Raw genomic sequence first — 19,431 nt, forward strand, 5'->3', positions numbered from 1 at the left:
TTAGTAGTATGCAAATCATCCTTGCCGAAGGTAAAATTAACATTTTTAATTAAAATATTAGCACCAAACAAACACAGAAAAACACACTAATGATTAAATCATCTGGATAAAGCCTCTTACTGGAAAGGAAAAGGTGTTTCGGAATCTCAAAAGATAAACAGTAGATGTGTACTCCTGTATATTAATTAATAACGGTGGTGATAATTGTAAAGTTAACTGCTCCATAAGACAGAAAATCGGGAAATGCTTTTAATTATTCAAGATACCATGTTTTCCATCTAAAATATTTTTGTGCATTAAAAACATTTTTTGCAGTTTTCATATGGCATGCTGATAGGAAGGTCTTTATTTCAATTTGTGCATTTAATTATTTGCTAATAAGTTGATTAAATAATGAGATGAGGACATTGATAGTTAGTGCATATTTCATTTTATTTCAAATAAAGTCGCTGTTCAGACTGACTGAGCCCTGCCGCACGGCTCTAGCCCCCTCTGGTGGCCGAACGTGGAAGTACAGCATCGTCTCCCACAGCGACAAAAACATCTGCAAACTAGAAGCAATATTCAAGATTTCAAATATAAGCTGCGCTTTTCAGTTTTCATGTGTTATAGTCACATTCATTAAAGTTAATATTTCATCCCCTGGAATGCAATAGTCGCAAATGTTCACGTTGAAGAAAATAGTTTTCCTTGGGTGTGTTTTTAGTGATCTACTGTACGTGTCAGCCACCATGGGGTGAGAGGTGGAGCCCTCTTGGTGTCCAGGAGATCATCAGTCATCTTCTCCACAGAGACCCAGCAGGACCTTCTCGTAGTCGCCCTTGGTGTGTTCCTGCACAGGGAAGAGAGATGTTAGAAGGTCACACGCACGCACGCACGCACGCACGCACGCACGCACGCACGCACGCACACAAACACACAAACACACTCACGGCGATGGTCTTGTGCAGTGACTGTCCGTGCTGCAGCTTGAACTCGGAGCGGATCTTCATGAGGTCCACCTCGCAGCGGGACACCAGGATCCGGGTCAGGACCTTCTCCTTGGCCCCTTTCCCCTGAACACAGCACAGAGGAGGCGTCTGGGTGTCAACCACGACGGGTCCGAGCCACGACGGGAACACCTCCCCAATCAGCCCGAGAAGAAAAGCCTGGAGCGTCACACAGGATGTGCAGTTTTACCTTCATGGCGTCATGGAGTCGGTTGGCGAAGTAGAGCGGTTTGTTTTCAAAGCAGTTGACTGGACGGAGGAGAAATCAATAATCAATACATTCACACATCGATGTTGAACTGGAGTTTCCTCATTTTGTGGTTTTGATTGACGGTTTTTATCTCGTTTCGTTATGTGACAAACGATAGACATGAAACACCACAAATAAACACTAACAATTAAAACAAAATGAAAGAAAAACAGCAAATTCTGCAAATTCTTAAAACATAAATAAAGGTTGATTTCTGAAAGAGGAAAAACACTTCTTTTCTCCGACCCCCCTTCTCTATACTCTTGATTTAATTGAGCTCTAAACCTAAATTTGAGTTGAAAACTTTCATAAATCAAGTAAATAATTGTCATTCACATAAAACCTAAGTTACACGCACAATTACAGCTCGTGGTTTTTTATAATTCATAATTCAGACGCTGTGTCTCCCCCCTGTGTCTCATGGGTGGGGGTTGGGGGGGGCAGGCGGAGCTCGTACCGAGGGTGAGGAAGGAGGTCTCCAGGTCGCCCTTCACCTCCTTGCTGATGCTCTCCTGCATGTCGTACGGGCTGTAGCTCTTGTACTTCTGGAAAACTGAGGAAGGGAGAGGATTCCAGAGCGGCGTGAATGGCGACCCCGCCCTCCGACACCACGCAAGAGCACGGCAGACATTTTGGAAATGGGCGTGGTTCTTCAGCGCGGCGTCACAGGGGAACATTTCAGGCCGAGGTTCCCCCTCGTTTGGAGCCACGTTGTGTTTTTGTGTTTAATTTTGGCTATTTCACAAAATAATATGACAATAACATGGCTGGATTTGTACCATCGATACATTGAATAACTTGGTTCTCTCGTCTGTGATGGTTCCAGACGGTTTAGAACCTTTAGTTAACTGTGCTTATAGTGTTAATATTCATGATGACGCTTCTTTTTTTTGACGTCTGGTACCTTTCTGTAGGTGCGGAATGCTCCTCTCAGACATGATGGAGATCCAGGTGGATACGTCAGTTCCTTTTTGTTTCACACCGGCTTCATGGAGAGCCTGAGGAACGTTCAGCAACTCCATGAGAACACCCCCAGAACACCCCCAGAACCCCCCCTAGAACACCCTCAAAACACCCCCAGAACACCCCCAGAACCCCCCCTAGAACACCCCCAAAACACCACCAGAACACCCCCAGAACACCCCCAGAACACCCCCAGAACCCCCCCTAGAACACCCCCAAAACACCACCAGAACACCCCCAGAACACCACCAGAACACCCCCAGAACACCCCCAGAACAACACCAAAACACCACCAGATCCACTGCAGTTAAGATTCTAGTTCAAATACATTTCAATTGGAAGACAAAATGGAAACCGTCTTTCAGAAGCCGTTTGAAAGAGCAGTGAGTGACGCCTGGATGAGGAGGAAGGCTGTGCAGAACCTACTCTGGCGTCATCGTCGATCTTCTGGTAGTCCACCACGCCGGAGGCCTCCGCTCTTTTAGTCTGAAGGCCGAAAAACACGGCGGAGGTTCAGCGGGAATTCAGACGTTATCACATACCGGTCTAACTTGTCGTCAGGGAGGTCAGAGGTCAGACTCACCTCCACCAGAGCCATGAGCAGCTTGGCAAAGTCTCCAGAGGTGTCGCCTGCAACATCCTTCTCCAAATCCTTCTTGAATACTGCAGAGACAGACAGACAGGCAGGCAGGCAGGCAGGCAGGCAGACAGACAGACAGACAGGCAGGCAGACAGACAGACAGACAGACAGACAGGGAGGATGAGGCCTTATCAGCTTTATAAGCCGTTAGGTGCAAAAACCTGAATTTCCTATTTTAGAGAATAGTATTGTAATTTAGATATGAATGTGTTAATAATTGAATCAACAAATGAATATTTTCAGCAGTAGTAGTAATAATAATAATAATAATAATAATAATACATTTAAGGGTCAAAATGAGAGGCTTACACTCTTTGTAAACTCTCTTGATCTCCACCAGTTCTGCTTTGCTGCGGGAACACAAGATCTCAATCAGCGTCTCCTCGTCCGTCCCCAAACCCTGGACAGAGACGGGGACAGATTTCGACTCAGATTTGGGCTCCGGTTTGGGGTCTGGGCTCCAAGCTGGACCCTGAACCGCCTTTTCTGCCTTTCTAGCCCTACAGGGCGGCGCGTGCTGCCAGCCTGCGTACCTTGATGGACCCTCTGATCTCCGAGGCGTCGTACTGGGCCGTGCTCTTCATCAGGCCCAGGACCACCGTCTCCAGGGACCCGGACAGAGCTCCCTTCAGGACTGAGATCAGGTCCTAGAGGTGGAGCAGATGAGAGTCTGGTCAGACCCGGAGGCCGGGGCAACGCCCTGGGACGAGGCGGCGGAACCGCTCTACCTTCTTGGTTCTCTTCTCGAATGCGAAGGCGATGTCTCGTCTCTGGGCGTAGGTTCTCCGGGTCAGGATGTCGATGATGGTTTGCTTGTCCACTCCTGGAAACACAGTCCTGATGTTACACACCAATAATAATAATTATAATAATAATAATGTAGAAAAGACTCAAAGCCGCCCCAAACTGAGGTCAGCCGGAGGCAGCGTCTCCTCGATTTGGCCGGAATGTCTCTTCATCGTTCTCCTTTTTATTTCAATGAGAGTTTAGAGACTTTACTTCAACTCAGGTTCTTGTACCTCAGGTCAACTCTGCATTCTCTCACTACATTCAACAGTTTTGTCGTTTCCTTCCTCTCCGTCGTAACGGGGACATTTCTTCCCTTATCGTGACGTTACCCTTGGTTCTGATCGCCGTGTCGATCCTCACGGCGTCGGCGTCGGGGTCGAAGTCCCTCGCCGGCACCACGGTGGGAAACCTGGGGTCCGGGCCCTGAGGAGCCAGAGCACGACGGGAGCGTTGGAGAGCGGCTCATTTCATGTAAATACCAGAGAAAGATGAAGGCAAAGATGGAGGACGTTACCCCGACGTTCAGAGCCAGCTGACCCAGGAACTCCGACACCAAAGCCATTTGTCCTGGAAGAGGAGACAGGAGTCACCACAGGGTGCGGCGTGAGGGCTGCGTCACATCCTGTTTCCCTCAGTTCAGCCTTCAATGCTGTTGATTCTCTTGAGTGGAAAATGTTTCTTTCAAGGGAAACTTTAACTCTTTCATGTGACAGAGGAAACTTTGTTTCGTACTAAACCGACCAAATTTTGCCCTTTTTTTTTTTTTGTAATGGCTCAATACTCACAAAATGTGATTAAATAATGAACAGACCAAAATAATGATCTTTCCCTCATTGCTGACAGTTAAACACAGAACCTGAGATGAATCTCAAATAAATAATATTAAAGCGGGAATCCCATGATGATGCTTTTTTTACTCTTTATTTGCTGTTCTCATTGTTGGTGGCAGGGTCCGCCACACGCACAAGGAGTCAAGGGCAACTGTGGTGAAGGCGCTAAAGCAGTGGAGGTAGCTGTGGTTAGTTAACTGGCGCCATGGATGAACGTTCACAAAAAAAATGCTTTAAAATATCCAAACATCGTCAAGTGACCAAGAAAAAAAATAAATAATAACAAATCAAATCGACCACAAGAAGGAAAAGTGGAGGAAATAAAGTGACAACAAAAACAAAACCATTGCACCTTCAAATGGGGTTTCTGGGATTTGTAGTCCAATCTGATCACGATCCGTCCGACACGTCTTTATGACAGAGGCTCACTGAGGGGAGGCAGCAGGGGCGAGGTTCTTCTTTCTACTTGGATTATTAAATGTCAGCCTTCACAGAACAAAGTGAAACTGTTCCTCTGGCTTCGTAGTCACCAGACTGACTGGACTGAATCCCAGGCACCATTTAACCCATTAATCATTGTAAAACTAATGCCACACAAGCTTTTTTTTCTCCCCGTCTGCCGGTGAAACCCCCGGAGCTGCAGACACCAGAGCAAGCAGACACGCCCTGCAGTCACCCTCACAGCAAGTTCCTGTGTGAAAACACAGAAGCTCCTCTTGTCGCCAGTGAGCCAACGACCTTTGATTCTTTCGCAAGGTTTGTGTGGAACGAATCACAGGAGCTCGGCAACGAGCGCAAACCAGAAAGATCCCAAATCAGACGGCAAAAACGTACCTGAAGTGTTGGAGCCGAGAGGAGAGCTGTGGAGAGGGGCGATCGGGTGGAGGTTAAATACCACAGAAGCCTCCCCTTCCTCCCCCGCCAGACCACACCCTCTTTTTCCACCACTCAGAGGTTTAACTGGTGAGTAATGCTGCGGATGGATTCCTCTCAACAGAAGGAAACAAACAGCACAAGTTCTCTGCTCCATGTTTGGTTCAAGACGCTAAACTTGTTCAGGCTGAGACGGAGACACACCTTGAGCTTCTCATATGTTTACTTTGCACATTCTCAAGGGAAAAGTCAATTTCAAAAGAAAATGTAATCAAAAGATTAAAAATCACACTCGGCACAAACAACTTTCCAAGTTTATTGAAGTTCACATCCCGTCACGATAACACAAACCCTGTTTTAAAAATATAGATTTCTATAAAGTTACAAAAAAAAAACAACAACAAAACAATTCAAGCGCTAACTCTGCTGGTTGGACCTTTTCTTCATCTTCTCCATCCACTTGAGGCGCCGCTGCGCCCGCTTTCCTTTATTCTTCTTTTTTGCTGCAGGTTTGGCGCTCGGCGGCTGCTTGCTTCCTCTGCTGTTCCTGAACAGCAGCGTGGCTCCACCCTTCCCCGGCTGGGAGGGCGGAGGCTGGCCAGATGAAAATGAAATAACGCCGAACATCACACTTTGAAACTGGAGGTTTTATTTGCGTTTTCACACGACACAGAGAAGTGAAGAAAGCCGAGAGTCCAAGGTGGACGAGGAGGAATGTTTCAGACAAACATCCAAACAATGTCTGAGTCAGAGGGATCACAGTGCCCAGCAGTTACCGTGGATACCGAGGCCTGTGTGTGTGTGTGTGCTCTGTGTGTGAACTTTATTCTTGAGTATACTCTATGAATTCATACAAACAAATGCAGTTTGGAACACTGCTGCCTTTTTTAGCCCAATGAATATAAAAATACAATATTATAAACAATAATGATAATATTGTAATATTTTCTAAATTAATATTTAAAAACGCTCTTTGAAACAGAATGACAGAATTTGCAACTTAAAGTGAGATTCCGGCCGATTTCACCTGCTTTCTGCCACAACGTTTCTCCAAATGGAAAGTGATTATTATCATGTATCATAGCGACTTATTGTAATTTGTATTTGAAAAAACTAAAAAACAAATAATTGTCAAATCACGAGACGCAAATATTTAAAAGCTGAACAGTGAGGCGCGCTGTACCTTGCTGGGTTCCGCCGGTGGGAAGGTGCAGGGCGGGCGGCCGTGTCTCTTGTGGAAGCGCAGGACCAGGGCGGGGTCGACAGGCACCCAGGGCACCGGGCCCCCGGCGGGGGTCGCCGGCGCCGCGCAGTGTGCCCCCTGCTGGTCGAAGGCCCGCCGCGTGGCCTTCCCAGCTCCCGCTTTGAAGATGGTGACGAAGGGCTCGGCCGCTTTGTGACGGAGGACGTAGCGCCCCTCCTCCAGGCTGAGGAAACGGAACAGAGCTCAGAGCTTTACGTTCACTTCCTGCAAACAATCAAAGTGCCGTTCAGACACAGGTCGTCTGCCCGGATCGGCCCCTCCCACACGCATTGCTGCAGCGGGGGACGGGAAGCTCCGCGCGGCGCCTGTCGCAGCGCACTCCCGTCACCGCCACTCGTAGCGCCGGGACGTGGGGAGGGTCTGCGACGGGCCACGCCCCGACACAGACGCTGTTGGTAGCCGGCGCTGACGTCCTGAGGTGTTCAAGCCCTGACAGGAAATCTGGCCTGTGTTTGCACCGTGAACGCGTGTTTAAGACATTCAAAGCAGCAGCTCTTCCACTTCCTCCCGCAGCAATATCTCCTTTTGCCATCCAACATTTCAATCCTTCATCTCTGTATTTTCTACAGAAACACAGTTGTTTTGCCGGATGCAAATTCGGACGACGAAGAAGAAGAAAATATTGTGTTTTTGCATCGTTCTGCACAGATGAGCACCTGATGTAGTGAAAGGACACCAAGAGTAGAATCCAGAATGTCTGACAAGACGCTGTTTTCACTGAAAATACTAAAGTCCACTGCACGATAGTTTCAACGTGTCACCGGACGAAGGAAAGGAAGGAAGGAAGGAAGGAAGGAAGGAAGGAAGGAAGGAATGTCATGGAGACGAGTGTCAAACTGAACAAACAAGATGGATGAAAGACGACAGAAGAGAAACGGAGACGCCGGTAAAAGGAGAGAAGCGCCAGGAGAGGTTACGGAGCGTCAGTCGACGTTATGCATCATCCCGCGTTTAATGTCAAAATTCAAGACTTTTCTTTCTCCTTCTATGGATGGAATCACTCCTCCATCACTATTCCCTCACTCCTCCACTCACCCAGTCAGCTTCTTCAGAATGTGGTGCAGGATGTTCAGGGACTTGGACGGCCTGTTGAAGGGACACGTTAACGTCAGATCACGTAACGTCACGGACCGAGGATGAGGAGCTGAGGATGAAGGATCTGACACAGAGTTGACATGTGATTGGTGTATTATACAGAAACATACTCTGCAGAGGAGCGCGAGGGCCACGCCCAGCAACACTCACTTGAAGTCCCAGAAGACCTTCTGCATCCAGTCGTCCGGAAGCTTCCTCAGCAGAGACACTTTGGACGTGTGAGCGTTAATGTGAGCTGGGGGGGGATGATGAGTGTTTACATCAATATAATAATAATAATATTGTTATTATTATTTTAGAAATAACAATAAAAATAATAATAGTAATAGTAAAAGTATTAGTAATAATAGTAATAATTTTATTATTATAGTAATAACAATAATAACAACAATAATAATAATACTAATAGTAATAATAGAAATAATAACAATAATAATGGTAATGATATTAAAGAAAAGAAACAAGCAAAATGCATTTCATGTAAATCGACCTTGAAGGATCATGAGAATTCCTCTGAAAATGATTTTCAATTGCAGTCATTTGCTTGGAAGTATTGGTCTTGAACTACTCTGTGCGATTCTCAAAATAATAGTTATAGTATTATAATAAGAGTTTAAGACGTTTATTTTCATCCAGTTTGGGAATAGCTGCTCTTAACAGAACCAGGAGCTTTGATGCAATCACAGATCAAGCGCTGGATAATCCTGTTATCCTGAAACTGATGATCAGTTGAGAAGAGGAACCAACACTTCTTGAAATCAGCAGCAAAGCGCCTCCTGACGACAACACAAACTCCTCCCAAGTCGTCACTGAATAATGATAATGTGGCTCCTTGCACCGAGTCTGAGCGGACCGACCGAACGAAGCAGATAAAGATCGAAGCTGAACATAAACAGCTGTTTGCAAAACACAGAGCTGGACCTTAACCTTCGAGTAAAACAACAAAACGTTTGTCTTTCTCATAGATGTGAACCTTGTGACTCTCTCAGCTCCTCAGTGGGTGAGTTCAGAGTCAACAGAGCTGAAAAGAACATTTAACTGAGATTTGGGGCAACACATTCTTCCTGTGACTCCTCAAACCAGAAATTACCGTTGTTATGGCAACAGCACAAACTAAAGACCGACACACTGAGTCACAGCCGAGCTGCTCTGCTTACACCAGCAAAAAAAAGAAAAAAAAAAGGATAGTTTCCCTCCAGGAGAAATGGTCAGAAATATATCACTTCATCTATTATTTGGCGTTTAGTTCGGGACTCGGATCCCACTGCAGGGAAATTGGTTGAACATTTCTACGGACTACGACCGGAATCCTGCAGACGGTGACACATGAGGCCTGGTATCGGTGCTAGAGCTGGAAAACACAAACTGAAAACAGCTTCTGCAAACCCAGACGGGTGGAGAAGTTACAATCAAACAATTTATTGTAAAAGTTAAAGTACTGTTTTGAGGGTTGAGGGTTCCCACATGGGGATCAGACCGGGGGAGGCCCTTGATTTCTATGTGGAATGTGGGTTTGAAGCTCTTTGAGACTGTATGGTAGTTTAGTGCTGTATAAATAAACTTGCCTTGACTGTTACTTTAAAAAGATGGTACTTAAAGTGATAGTAGTAAGTAGACGGTAGTAAAATAAAAACCCAATAAAAGCTTGAAGGAGGATAACAAACGACTGAGTTTCTAACAACAACTTTAGTTCGAGTCATTTTGAGAAAAATCTGTTTATATTCAATCATATTTTTCCCTATTTTAATATCAGGGCAACGCAGTGGGGTTTGAGATCAGAGCTCTAGGGCGTGGTCTTACCGATGTAGGACTCTGTGCTGGAGTTGAGCAGCGCCTCGGCCCACAGGCGGCAGCTCTCGGCGCTGGTCAGACTCTCGGCTCCGTAGCTCAGCTGGTACTCCATCTTGGACAGAATGTGCACGGGAACCAAATGCTGGAGGTTTAACCACACGGAGGAGAGCACTCTTCAATTAACCAAGTACATTACGCATTTTTCTCTCTTTATATAGTTTTCATTTATGTTTGGGGTATTGGCTGAAGCTTGATAAGCTGTGTTTATTATGAAGGGTAGTTTTACGTTGCATTTTGTTATTTAGCAGAAGCTTTAAAAATTTGTCATTAGTAGTTGAACCAGCAGCTTTCAATATCAACTAGTAACAGTGGTTTAATGAAGTGTTTTTGATGATGTAAACCCATTGTTTCTCAATTTGATTCATTGAATATTAATGAAATAATATGAACAAACTGTTGACTATAAGCAAAAACTGATCTTAGACGAGGTGACCTTTGACCCGACCATTCCAGGGTTTTCTTTTTTTTTCTCTCGCTTATTTGTTCTACGTTTTTGGTGAAAGGGTACTTGAGGTTTATTTGTGTTTTTGAGGCCGGTACCTCCTCAGAGCCTCTGGTCATGTGGACTCTGGTCACGTGCGCCAGCGACGGCTCGGTGCGCACCATGACGAGCATGTCGCTCAGTCGGTACAGCTTGTAGAGCACGCTGCCGCTCTGCGGAGCCTCGAAATCCCGCTCGTCCTCCACGATGAGCAGCAGCTCCTCCGACAGCAGCTCTGGACAGACAACACTTAAGTTTGATGCTACGTACCTCAAAGCTGAGAATAAAAACAACCTGACCCCACAAAACAGTAAATCCATAACAAAACACAAAAATGATTATCAATTATATTGTCATCATGATGATGCTTACTTTTGTGCTCTGTGGTGTTTGAGTTCAGCGCCCCCGCTGGTCCGGTGGGAGCGCTGCAGGCCTCCCTGTCCTGGTTCTGGCTACTCTCCAAATACGAGGACACGCAGGGCTTGACCAGCGACGTTGGGTGGGCGTGGCCCGGGGGAGTTGGCCGGGGGGGCGAGAGGGCCTCGGGAGACACCGCGGGGCCCTTGGGGTCCTTCGTCGGTTTCAGCATCGCGCTCTGCATGCGCAGGATCTGCCCCAGCTGGTCGCCTGGCGCCGCCGCCCTCTTGGACGCCCGTCCCATCACTTTCTTCCGTGGGGGCGAAGACTCGGAGGACGGACCCTCGGAGTCGTCCGGGGGCGGTGCGGTCTTCTCCGACGTGGAGCACCTGTTCGGCGGAGCAGCCTTCAGGTCGTCGATGACGAGCCGCTCGTCCTCTGAGTCGCCGGCGGACCCGCCGTCCACTTCCTGTGCCGGGCCTTGTCGGAGGTGGGGCTCCTGCCGACCACGGAGCTCTGCTGGGGGAGGAGGTTTCTCCCCGACCCAGAGGGCGGAGTCATCCTCCTGGGAGCTGTCGGGATGCGCACCGAACGTCCGAGCGTTTCTCGGTTTGGTTCTCACAGTTTTCTTTTGGACCGACACGTTCTGGTCGCTCTTCTGCTTCTTGGGTTGAGCGACGGTGTCTCCGAACGTCTCCAGGTCGGTGAAGTCGCCGTCGAAGTCCAGGCCGGTGTCTTCGCAGGACACCAAACTTCTTTTGGAGATATCCTGGACGGAGAGATGAAAGAGTCTTACACAGAGTTAGATGATAATCAACACTTTTGCTCTGCTGGTCCTGTCGGTGAGAATCAGCTTTGTTTGTCACTGGTTGCCGTTGTGATGCTACAGCATGACGTATCCACAGCCCCATTGGCTGTTTGGAGAAAGCAGGAAGTGAAATTGTCCACACGGAAGCCTCTGCCATCGCAATGTTAACATTGCCTGTTACTGTAAGTTGAAAGATGAATCTTGAAAATATAAAAATGATGCTGATGACATTTTTTTGGTGTTGTATTGTTGGAGAATGACCTGCACTGATTCTCTAATTTTACTTGGAGCGTGTGTATGCGCCTACTTACTGGAAGGACTTGGTCCCAGGTGGCAGGACGTTCCGTCAGAACGCACGATGCACTTTTCTCTCCGTTCTTCTTCACAGAGAGCTTGATGCTCTCCTCGTGGAACAGCTGACTCCTCTCTCTTATCGTCACCTCGGTCTTCAGCAGAGGAGAATCGATGTACACCGTCTTGCTGCCTGAGAACAATGCCCAGGGAAGACTATCACCACATATCTGCAACAAAAATATAACACAAATACAGCTACAGGCAGCCATGCACGGGGTCCAGGTTAGACGCCGCAATTGCCCCAATGTGGAAACAACTTTTGTCCTTCTATTTTGCTAATTTAATGGTCTGTCTCCTCGAGAATTCAACTTTGCAAATAATTAACCTGTCTTTAAAACCCGGTGTGTCGCATCTCTCTGTCATTTACTTATACAATAGTCGGAAAATAAAATAAATTAAATAAATACATCTACAATAATTACTATTTTTATTTGTTATTTTTAGTCTAAGTGAGCTGGTCCTCACCCAGAGCGATATGACTGACGGTGACCGGGAGGAAAATTTTGACACATCCCCAACCATAGTCCGTTGTGAATCAAACTTGGACCACAGCATGTGTGGACTGTCCCGAATATAATTCATTTCTGGTTTGTGGGTTTCATGGTTTCTGAGTGTCAGGTACTTTCAGCTGGAGAATGGCTAGGAGAAAAATAATAAAAATCCGAACAAAAACAACGGGCTGGACTCATAATTACCTTGTAGTAGCAGAAGTAAATGAACAGTTGTATCCAGAAATATTCAATTTCCTTTTTATTTAATCCTGTGTTGTCAGCATGCTGGCATACTACACAGAGTATTTGTGCCATTGCATCTTGAACAGAGTTAGTCTGCAAGTGGAGTTCAACCTGTCAACCTGCAATGAAACTCTGTATTCATTCTTAAATCATCAACGACTGCTGCAATAACTCTGTCCTGTGTGCGAGCTGTGGGAGGAGCAGAGCACAGAACCACCACCAACCCCCCTCTTTGGAAAAGTATTTTACCTTGTTTGGTCTATAAACAACTAATCATCATTACTACACCAAGAGGGAGAATCACCATGGGTGAGACAAATAAACATAGAAACAAACAACATGTACATGGAAAAACATAAACATAGAACAAACAACAACATGTACATGGAAAAACATAAACATAGAACAAACAACAACATGTACATGGAAAAACAAAAACACAGAAACATCAGACGACACAAACATGTATCAACAAAACAGAGTTATTTAGGTCAAGGAAAACTGGAACAGCATTTGGTCACGTGGCCTCTTCTCGTCATAGTTATAGCAGTAGATGAGGGAGAAAAGGAGAGGGGTGCAACCAAGAGGGTGCTGGGGTGTGTTCAAAGCAGGTGTTGATGTGTGTGTGTGTGCGCCTGAGACCGCCTGTATGTGTGTGTGTGTGTGTGTATGTTTGTGTGTATGTATGTATGTATGTATATGTGTGTGTCCACCAGTAAGTACTTGTCCCAATTATTTCCGGTGTATGAGGTATTACATCGTAGCCTCCAAGCAGCGGAAAAGGCCCTGAAGCCACCCCTGAGTCCCGCAGCCATTCAGACACCCCACGACCGCAGGAAAGCCCCGAGCACTCCACCCTGTAGCCACAGAAGACCCCCCGGCCCCCAGAGAAGCCGGAGGCCTGCGGAGCAACACCCATGCCTGAACGAACATTTAATCTCAAACTAGGACAGTAAAAGTTAGCTTCATGGAATCAGAAGGCCTGCTCACTTTCAAAACCTGTCAGCAACCTCTTCTTACCGATCTTCATTCTGTGATTCTATGCAGAGACACACGGAGCATGTGTATTCTACTGCACACACTCACTGCACATATAATGTCCAGGATGGAAGCATAGCTCTGACAGTTTTACCTTTTTCTGGATTGAATTTGACCCAAACAGGAAGTTCCCAGGCCTGCCTGAAGTCGGGGCCGTAGTTGTCCAGCAGCGTGACGATGGCGTCTCGCGTCAGACACACATGGGGCTCGTAGCGAGCACTCAGCTTCTCCGCGTTGCTGTCGCTGCTGATCGCCTAAAGAAACCAAACAGAGGAAACAGAACCATGATGGAAGACACGAGGCTGCCCCAGAGGACCTACACCTGCTGCTGCCGACACGACGCAAATTAACTTTACTGACCAGTTGATAACGCAAAGTGTGGTGTTGTACAGCAGGAGTTCCCAATTGGGGCTCAGCAGCCCCCTGGGGGTCGATAATGGAATTGCAGCAGCAAAATCATTACCCTTTTTTTTTTTTTTACATTTAAATTCACACACACACACACACACACACACACACACACACACACACACACACACACACACACACACACACACACACACACACACACACACACACACACACACACACACACATACACACACACACACACACACACACTCTCTATATATTTTAGGGCCTTGGAGGTTTGGGAACTTCTTTTCTCCACATTCAGTAGTTAACTAGTTTATGTGTGTTAGACTTGAGCACCCCCTGGTGTCTGTTCCTGAAAACTCCAAGGGCTGCATTGTTAAAAAAGGCCCCCAGGTGATGAATCCCATTTTAACTGTAAAACTATCCTATCTTGGTGCTCGCTTCATTAGTGATTAAATGCTTACAGAACACTTGTCCTCAGCCTTCTTAGCCGGAGGATTTTCTGATGAAACACTCTGATAATCCGTTGCAAGCTGTGCATCATTGGGAACAATCTTCTGGTCTGTGATATTCACACTGCCCTGAGGAGTAGAAAGGTGCAAATATGGAGAGAAATAGTGACTCAACACCCAAAGACAAGTTCTGATTCCAACACTTGTGAAACAAGTCGAAAAGATAAATGTAATGCCATTTCTAAATGACTAAAACTATTTATAATCATTTTAGCAGACTTTCACCATGGTCAGGAGTTGTTTTTCGAAGGTCAGAGCCAGGGCTGGATTGAAGGTTCCTCCGGTCAAGCTGGTCATCTCACACACCTGATAGAGCTGCGGCAAGGAGCGGATGTACTGCAAGCAGCAGCTAAAGAAATCCTGAAAAGTAAATTATAGTTTTTATCATCTGTGGGAAAGAAAAAAAACCCGGTTTGAGCAATGACCATAACAAATTAGGCCTCAAGGAATCCATACCTCTGTATACTGCACGGCTCCCTGGGATATGTAGTTGTAATCATCAGCACACATTCTGGACACATCGTGCAAGTAGCGCATGAAGTTTGACACTTCATTATCAACCTGCGCCTTCAAATTCTGGAATGTTAGAGTAACATATTCAAGCAAAGGAATGACGCGGGCACTATGGGTAGAATGAGAAACAACCGCTTACCTGCGGCAGATTCCTGTGCTTCTTACTGGTCAGGGAGCTGAGATAGGTCTTCTGGTCTTTGCTTGACAGACTGGACGTGCAGGGATACGGTAACCTGGGTTCAGGGAACGGTTCAGCCGCTGCCCCCTCAGCCTTCACAGCCTTCACTTTGCAGTCTTTGTTGTCTTCTTTCCCCCTTGGAAAAACGTCGTCGGTCTCACAGTTGCTCCAACTTTCATCCTCTTCGTCGTTTGTGGAACGGCTGTTTTTACAGTCCTCTGTGATAGGAGCGCAGTCAGACTTGACAGCTCCGACACCAGGCGCTGTATTTGTGTCGCTTACTGTCGGACTTTTATTAAAAGGGAGAGACCAGAAACAATGAATTAAGATGTTCAATTCTACACAGTCGTTGGAGGTTTTCTTTAGATCAATCAATGAGCATCCAGTGAAGATGCCGTTAAGTGGATGCTTTTCACATCATTGTGTGTAAACTCTAGACAACTATAGTTTTGTGGGAAATCCCAGGATTCGTATTTTTTTATTATACATTTTTATTATATATATATATGTTTTTTTTTTGTTTTTTTTTGATAAAGCGACATACCATTGTGTAAGGCTCCACAGCTCCTTAATAGTCGGTGCAAGGGAGAACTTATCGTACTGATCTCTGGTGAAGAAAGGTGTTTGTGGGACTGGAAGATCCTCCCTTCAAACAAAGTGACAAGAGCAAACATTTACACACTTTCATGATTTAAAGGTTTCAACGGATCATGTAAAAATATATTCATTTATGATTTCATAAGAATTTGTCAAATGTTTTCTTTCATTCTTTAAATGGTTCTTTCTTGTGTTTCTCATGCACCGTTTATTAAATGTCTGAAATAAAAGACGATCAATCAATAACATTGAGCTACATTCATGTAATGTTTATGCTGCATGTTGCTTGTTTGCTTTGCTTTGTCACTATTTGACTCCTTCTTTTAATGTAAAGCACTTTGAGTTACATGTCATGTATGAAAGGTGCTTTAATAATAAAGGTGATTATTGTTACTATGATAATTATTATGTGTCCAGCCGGCAGCCGCAGCCTGCAACCCTCTTGTTTTTGCTCTGATTTTGATTATTATTATTATTATTATTATTATTATTAATAAACTTTTTTGGCATTTCTCGGGCTAAAAGTACCTGAAACGCGGCAACCCCAGTACATACAGACATGGTTGAGGTCTTGTTGGAACCGGGATGTTTCAGACATTGGTTAAAGTTTCACCAATATATATGTACATTTGGAACAAGAATTAGTGAAAAACTGTTGCAAATTAACCGGAAGTTGAAGAACTGGCTGGCAACTATAGGGTTATTTTTGTAGCAAAACTATTTACAAATGTGTGTGGAGAGTTGTGTAACTGTATCTCAATATGTGTGTGTGTAATCACATTTGTAAATGTGTAGACAAATCTGATCCCCTCCGCAGCGGAGCAGCAGCAGGAAACCAGAGTCATCTCGAGTTTTTATTTTATTTGTTTGGATAAAAGATCGCTCTGATTGGAGCTGCAGAGGATCGTGGATTGATATAAAAGTTGTTTTTTTTCCTATTTATTAATTGCATGTAGGAAGCAGATGGAGGATTGGGACGTGGTGGTCTCATGTGGCGCGATTGGTCTGTGATAGTTGTGTGTGTGTGGTTATTACTTGTATAAATTCTTTGGCACTATATAATTTAGTTTAAAATATTCAATTGCAGTGCAATTTTTATTACATCCATTGCAGGTGCATCCGTTGTGGCTCACGTCGGTTGTTGTCGCTTTTGCATTTGAGTTTTCCGTTGATGTGGTTGTTTTTTAAAATTTGCAAATCGTTTTGGTATTCAGTTCGTTTGGCGCGTCTGGATCTGCAGCCGCTTTCTAAATTCTGCGCATGTGTTGTCAAATTGGTTAAGAAGTTTTCTTAATCTGTCTGTTTGATGTGTTTTCTTAAGTTGCAGTGTGTTGAGCTCTCAGGGCCACCGTAACAACCACTACCCGGCCCAGCAATGTCACACTTAAAATCACTGGCTGCTCCCGTCGACAGGTGGTAGGTAGGTTGTATAGCTACTGAGGCACACACACAAGTCGCCAATTGCAGATCTCTGCCACAGGAGAAGTGCAGCAAAAGTCACATGTAAAAAGACAACTGAGAGGCCCGTCTGAGCTGGAACTGATGACATGTCTGTATTTCCAGCTCTTGGAGCAAAATACTTCCGACTTTTCAGCCGTTAATAGCTATGTAACATATACAGTGAGAGTACAGTTGTATGACCACAGGCATCAGGATGAGTTACAGCAATGACAAACCCTGGTTTACAGCCCCACGCAAACGGCTGCTTTGGAAAAGAGCATTTGAGAGAGAATAACGTGAAAAAAAAAAAAACACTTAAATGATCAGAAATTAACATCACGGAATTATGTAAACTCTGAAAACTGTACCTAACATGACTAAATTGGACCCATGTATTGATGCCTGCAGCTATATATTATAACTATTACTCCTACTATTCTTAGGGGTTTAGCCCGCAGGGCTATTGTTATTGTTCACAATTTAATTATTATTTTTCTCCTTGGAATTTTTTGGGCTAAAAGTGTCTGGATCACGACAACCACTGGTACTACGGACACAGTTGAGGCCTTGTTAAAAACCGAGACATCTCAAACATCTCGTGGTTGAAGTTTCATCCATATTGATCAACTTTTGGAGCGGGAATTAGTGAAAAACCCATGGAATTTGACCGGAAGTAGCCGAACTGAGCAGGTTGTAGCTACGAGGTGCGTAGTGTAGACTCCATCGCTCTGTAGTGGTTGCAATGTGTGTGTGTGTGTGTGTGTGTATCATCGTATCTGCTTGATGTGGGCGGGGCTTTTCATTTTTATTTTTATTTTCCCCTTTTGTAAATACAAACTCATTGTGTTCCATGGAACCCGGTGCTGTGTCCTTATGTTGCAGCATTGGATCCAGTCCTAACACAAAGTGTAGGAGTGGAAAACAGAACAAAACATATTCCCTGTTTGTGACCTCACACATGGCGTTGGCTTGCAGCTCCAGAGCAACGGCTCCCGTTGGTGTCCCTTTTATTTTAGTCCCAAAAGTTTAAAAAGTGGATGAAATGTGTGTGAGGGGCCTGCAGTGTTGAATGTGTTTGAACGGAAGCGTGTTGTTGGCAACTTCCACAAGGAGTCATTTCCTTCCACAGACACACCGTGAGACAGGACTCTGGACTACAGGAAGTAGACAGGGACCCGACAGGAAGTAGACAGGGACCCGACAGGAAGTAGACAGGTACCCGACAGGAAGTAGACAGGGTCCTGACAGGAAGTAGACAGGGACCCGACAGGAAGTAGACAGGGTCCTGACAGGAAGTAGACAGGGCCCCGACTGGAAGTAGACAGGGACCCGACAGGAAGTAGACGGGGACCCGACAGGAAGTAGACAGGGCCCCGACTGGAAGTAGACAGGGACCCGACAGGAAGTAGACAGGGACCCGACAGGAAGTAGACAGGGACCCGACAGGAAGTAGACAGGGACCCGACAGGAAGTAGACAGGGACCCGACAGGAAGTAGACAGGGCCCCGACTGGAAGTAGACAGGGACCCGACAGGAAGTAGACAGGGACCTGACAGGAACTAGACAGGGACCCGACAGGAAGTAGACAGGGACCTGACAGGAACTAGACAGGGACCCGACAGGAAGTAGACAGGGACCTGACAGGAACTAGACAGGGACCCGACAGGAAGTAGACAGGGACCTGACAGGAACTAGACAGGGACCCGACAGGAAGTAGACAGGGACCCGACAGGAAGTAGACGGAGACCCGACAGGAAGTAGACGGGGACCCGACAGGAAGTAGACAGGGACCCGACAGGAAGTAGACGGAGACCCGACAGGAAGTAGACGGAGACCCGACAGGAAGTAGACAGGGACCCGACAGGAAGCAAACAGACACCTTCTCATTTTTAGGATAAAGCCACAACATACAACAAGTGGATCCTTGTATTAGTATTTCTGTGTCAGCAGGACTCGCAAAACTCGCGTCAATACGTCAGCTGATGCTGCGTTCAATGGAAGTTGTAACTCGTTTTAATGCTGATGTACAGACAAGCGACAGCACGAACTGATGCGAAGTTCCAATGGGAACTGGAAGATTTGTAATTGGTGTCCACAATTGACCCCGAGTATTGCTACCTTCAGCTATATTATTATTATTATCATTATTATTATTATTATTATTATTATTATAACTACTGTTATTATTTTTTGGTACTATGCAGATTAAAATGACGCTGCCGTCCCGAGTATCCAAGTCAGTTTACATCTGTGTTATTATCATCTGTATTATTATCATCTGTATTATTATCATCTGTATTATTATCATTTGTATTATTATCTGCGTTCTGAACTTCATTATTTGACTTATTTCACGCACCACATCAGCTCCATGTCTGTTGTCGCTCCCCGGAACCACAAGCTGCTGCCTCGATCCACGCTTTGTTTGGTGCGTCGTTATAAAATGTCCCCGGGAACTGACACCGCGCTGTAACCAGGTTCCGGCGTCAAACATTTGCGG

General features: G+C 45.7%; 2 protein-coding genes across 5 annotated transcripts; both read right to left on the minus strand.

Moving 5' to 3' along the window:
* Positions 1–413: 413 nt before the first annotated feature.
* Positions 414–5,375, minus strand: LOC307231248 (annexin A2-like). 2 transcript variants are annotated; one of them, XM_080001872.1, is made up of 13 exons: positions 5,296–5,375; positions 4,146–4,198; positions 3,961–4,054; positions 3,571–3,665; positions 3,376–3,489; positions 3,152–3,242; positions 2,786–2,865; positions 2,629–2,688; positions 2,144–2,237; positions 1,697–1,792; positions 1,180–1,238; positions 933–1,055; positions 414–832 (listed from the first exon to the last, which is right to left on the minus strand). In XM_080001872.1, the coding sequence occupies exons 2-13, from the start codon at positions 4,191–4,193 to the stop codon at positions 773–775; spliced, it is 1,014 nt and encodes a 337-aa protein (XP_079857998.1). In that variant the 5' UTR covers positions 4,194–4,198; positions 5,296–5,375; the 3' UTR covers positions 414–772. The 2 variants fall into 2 exon arrangements, with proteins under 2 accessions (XP_079857998.1, XP_079857999.1); XM_080001873.1 differs by lacking the exon at positions 5,296–5,375 and adding an exon at positions 4,814–5,263.
* A 291-nt stretch (positions 5,376–5,666) lies between these two features.
* ice2 (interactor of little elongator complex ELL subunit 2) lies at positions 5,667–19,303 on the minus strand. Of its 3 annotated transcripts, none has more exons than XM_080001960.1 (15): positions 19,291–19,303; positions 15,439–15,540; positions 14,856–15,183; positions 14,660–14,779; positions 14,429–14,563; positions 14,156–14,272; positions 13,411–13,570; positions 11,502–11,674; positions 10,398–11,151; positions 10,085–10,260; positions 9,494–9,596; positions 7,844–7,928; positions 7,634–7,684; positions 6,518–6,761; positions 5,667–5,928 (listed from the first exon to the last, which is right to left on the minus strand). In XM_080001960.1, exons 1-15 carry the CDS (start codon positions 19,293–19,295, stop codon positions 5,752–5,754), a joined length of 2,730 nt encoding a protein of 909 aa, XP_079858086.1. In that variant the 5' UTR covers positions 19,296–19,303; the 3' UTR covers positions 5,667–5,751. The 3 variants fall into 3 exon arrangements, with proteins under 3 accessions (XP_079858086.1, XP_079858085.1, XP_079858087.1); XM_080001959.1 differs by having other exon boundaries at positions 9,494–9,626; XM_080001961.1 differs by lacking the exons at positions 15,439–15,540; positions 19,291–19,303 and having other exon boundaries at positions 9,494–9,626; positions 14,660–14,714; positions 14,856–14,980.
* Between the last annotated feature and the right edge of the window lie 128 nt (positions 19,304–19,431).

Source organism: Zeus faber (genome assembly GCF_960531495.2).
Source record: "Zeus faber genome assembly, chromosome: 6".
Taxonomy (NCBI): domain Eukaryota; kingdom Metazoa; phylum Chordata; class Actinopteri; order Zeiformes; family Zeidae; genus Zeus; species Zeus faber.

Coding starts and splice junctions, on each gene's coding strand:
- LOC307231248 (XM_080001872.1), bottom strand. CDS start 4,193: ATGGCTTTGGTGTCGGAGTTCCTGGGTCAGCTGGCTCTGAACGTCGGG. Junction 3,666..3,960: donor CACGGCGATCAGAACCAAGG/GTAACGTCACGA, acceptor CTGTGTTTCCAG/GAGTGGACAAGCAAACCATC. Junction 1,056..1,179: donor GACTCCATGACGCCATGAAG/GTAAAACTGCAC, acceptor TGCTGTGTTCAG/GGGAAAGGGGCCAAGGAGAA.
- ice2 (XM_080001959.1), bottom strand. Junction 14,780..14,855: donor AGCACAGGAATCTGCCGCAG/GTAAGCGGTTGT, acceptor CTAACATTCCAG/AATTTGAAGGCGCAGGTTGA. Junction 14,273..14,428: donor AAAAACAACTCCTGACCATG/GTGAAAGTCTGC, acceptor TCTACTCCTCAG/GGCAGTGTGAATATCACAGA.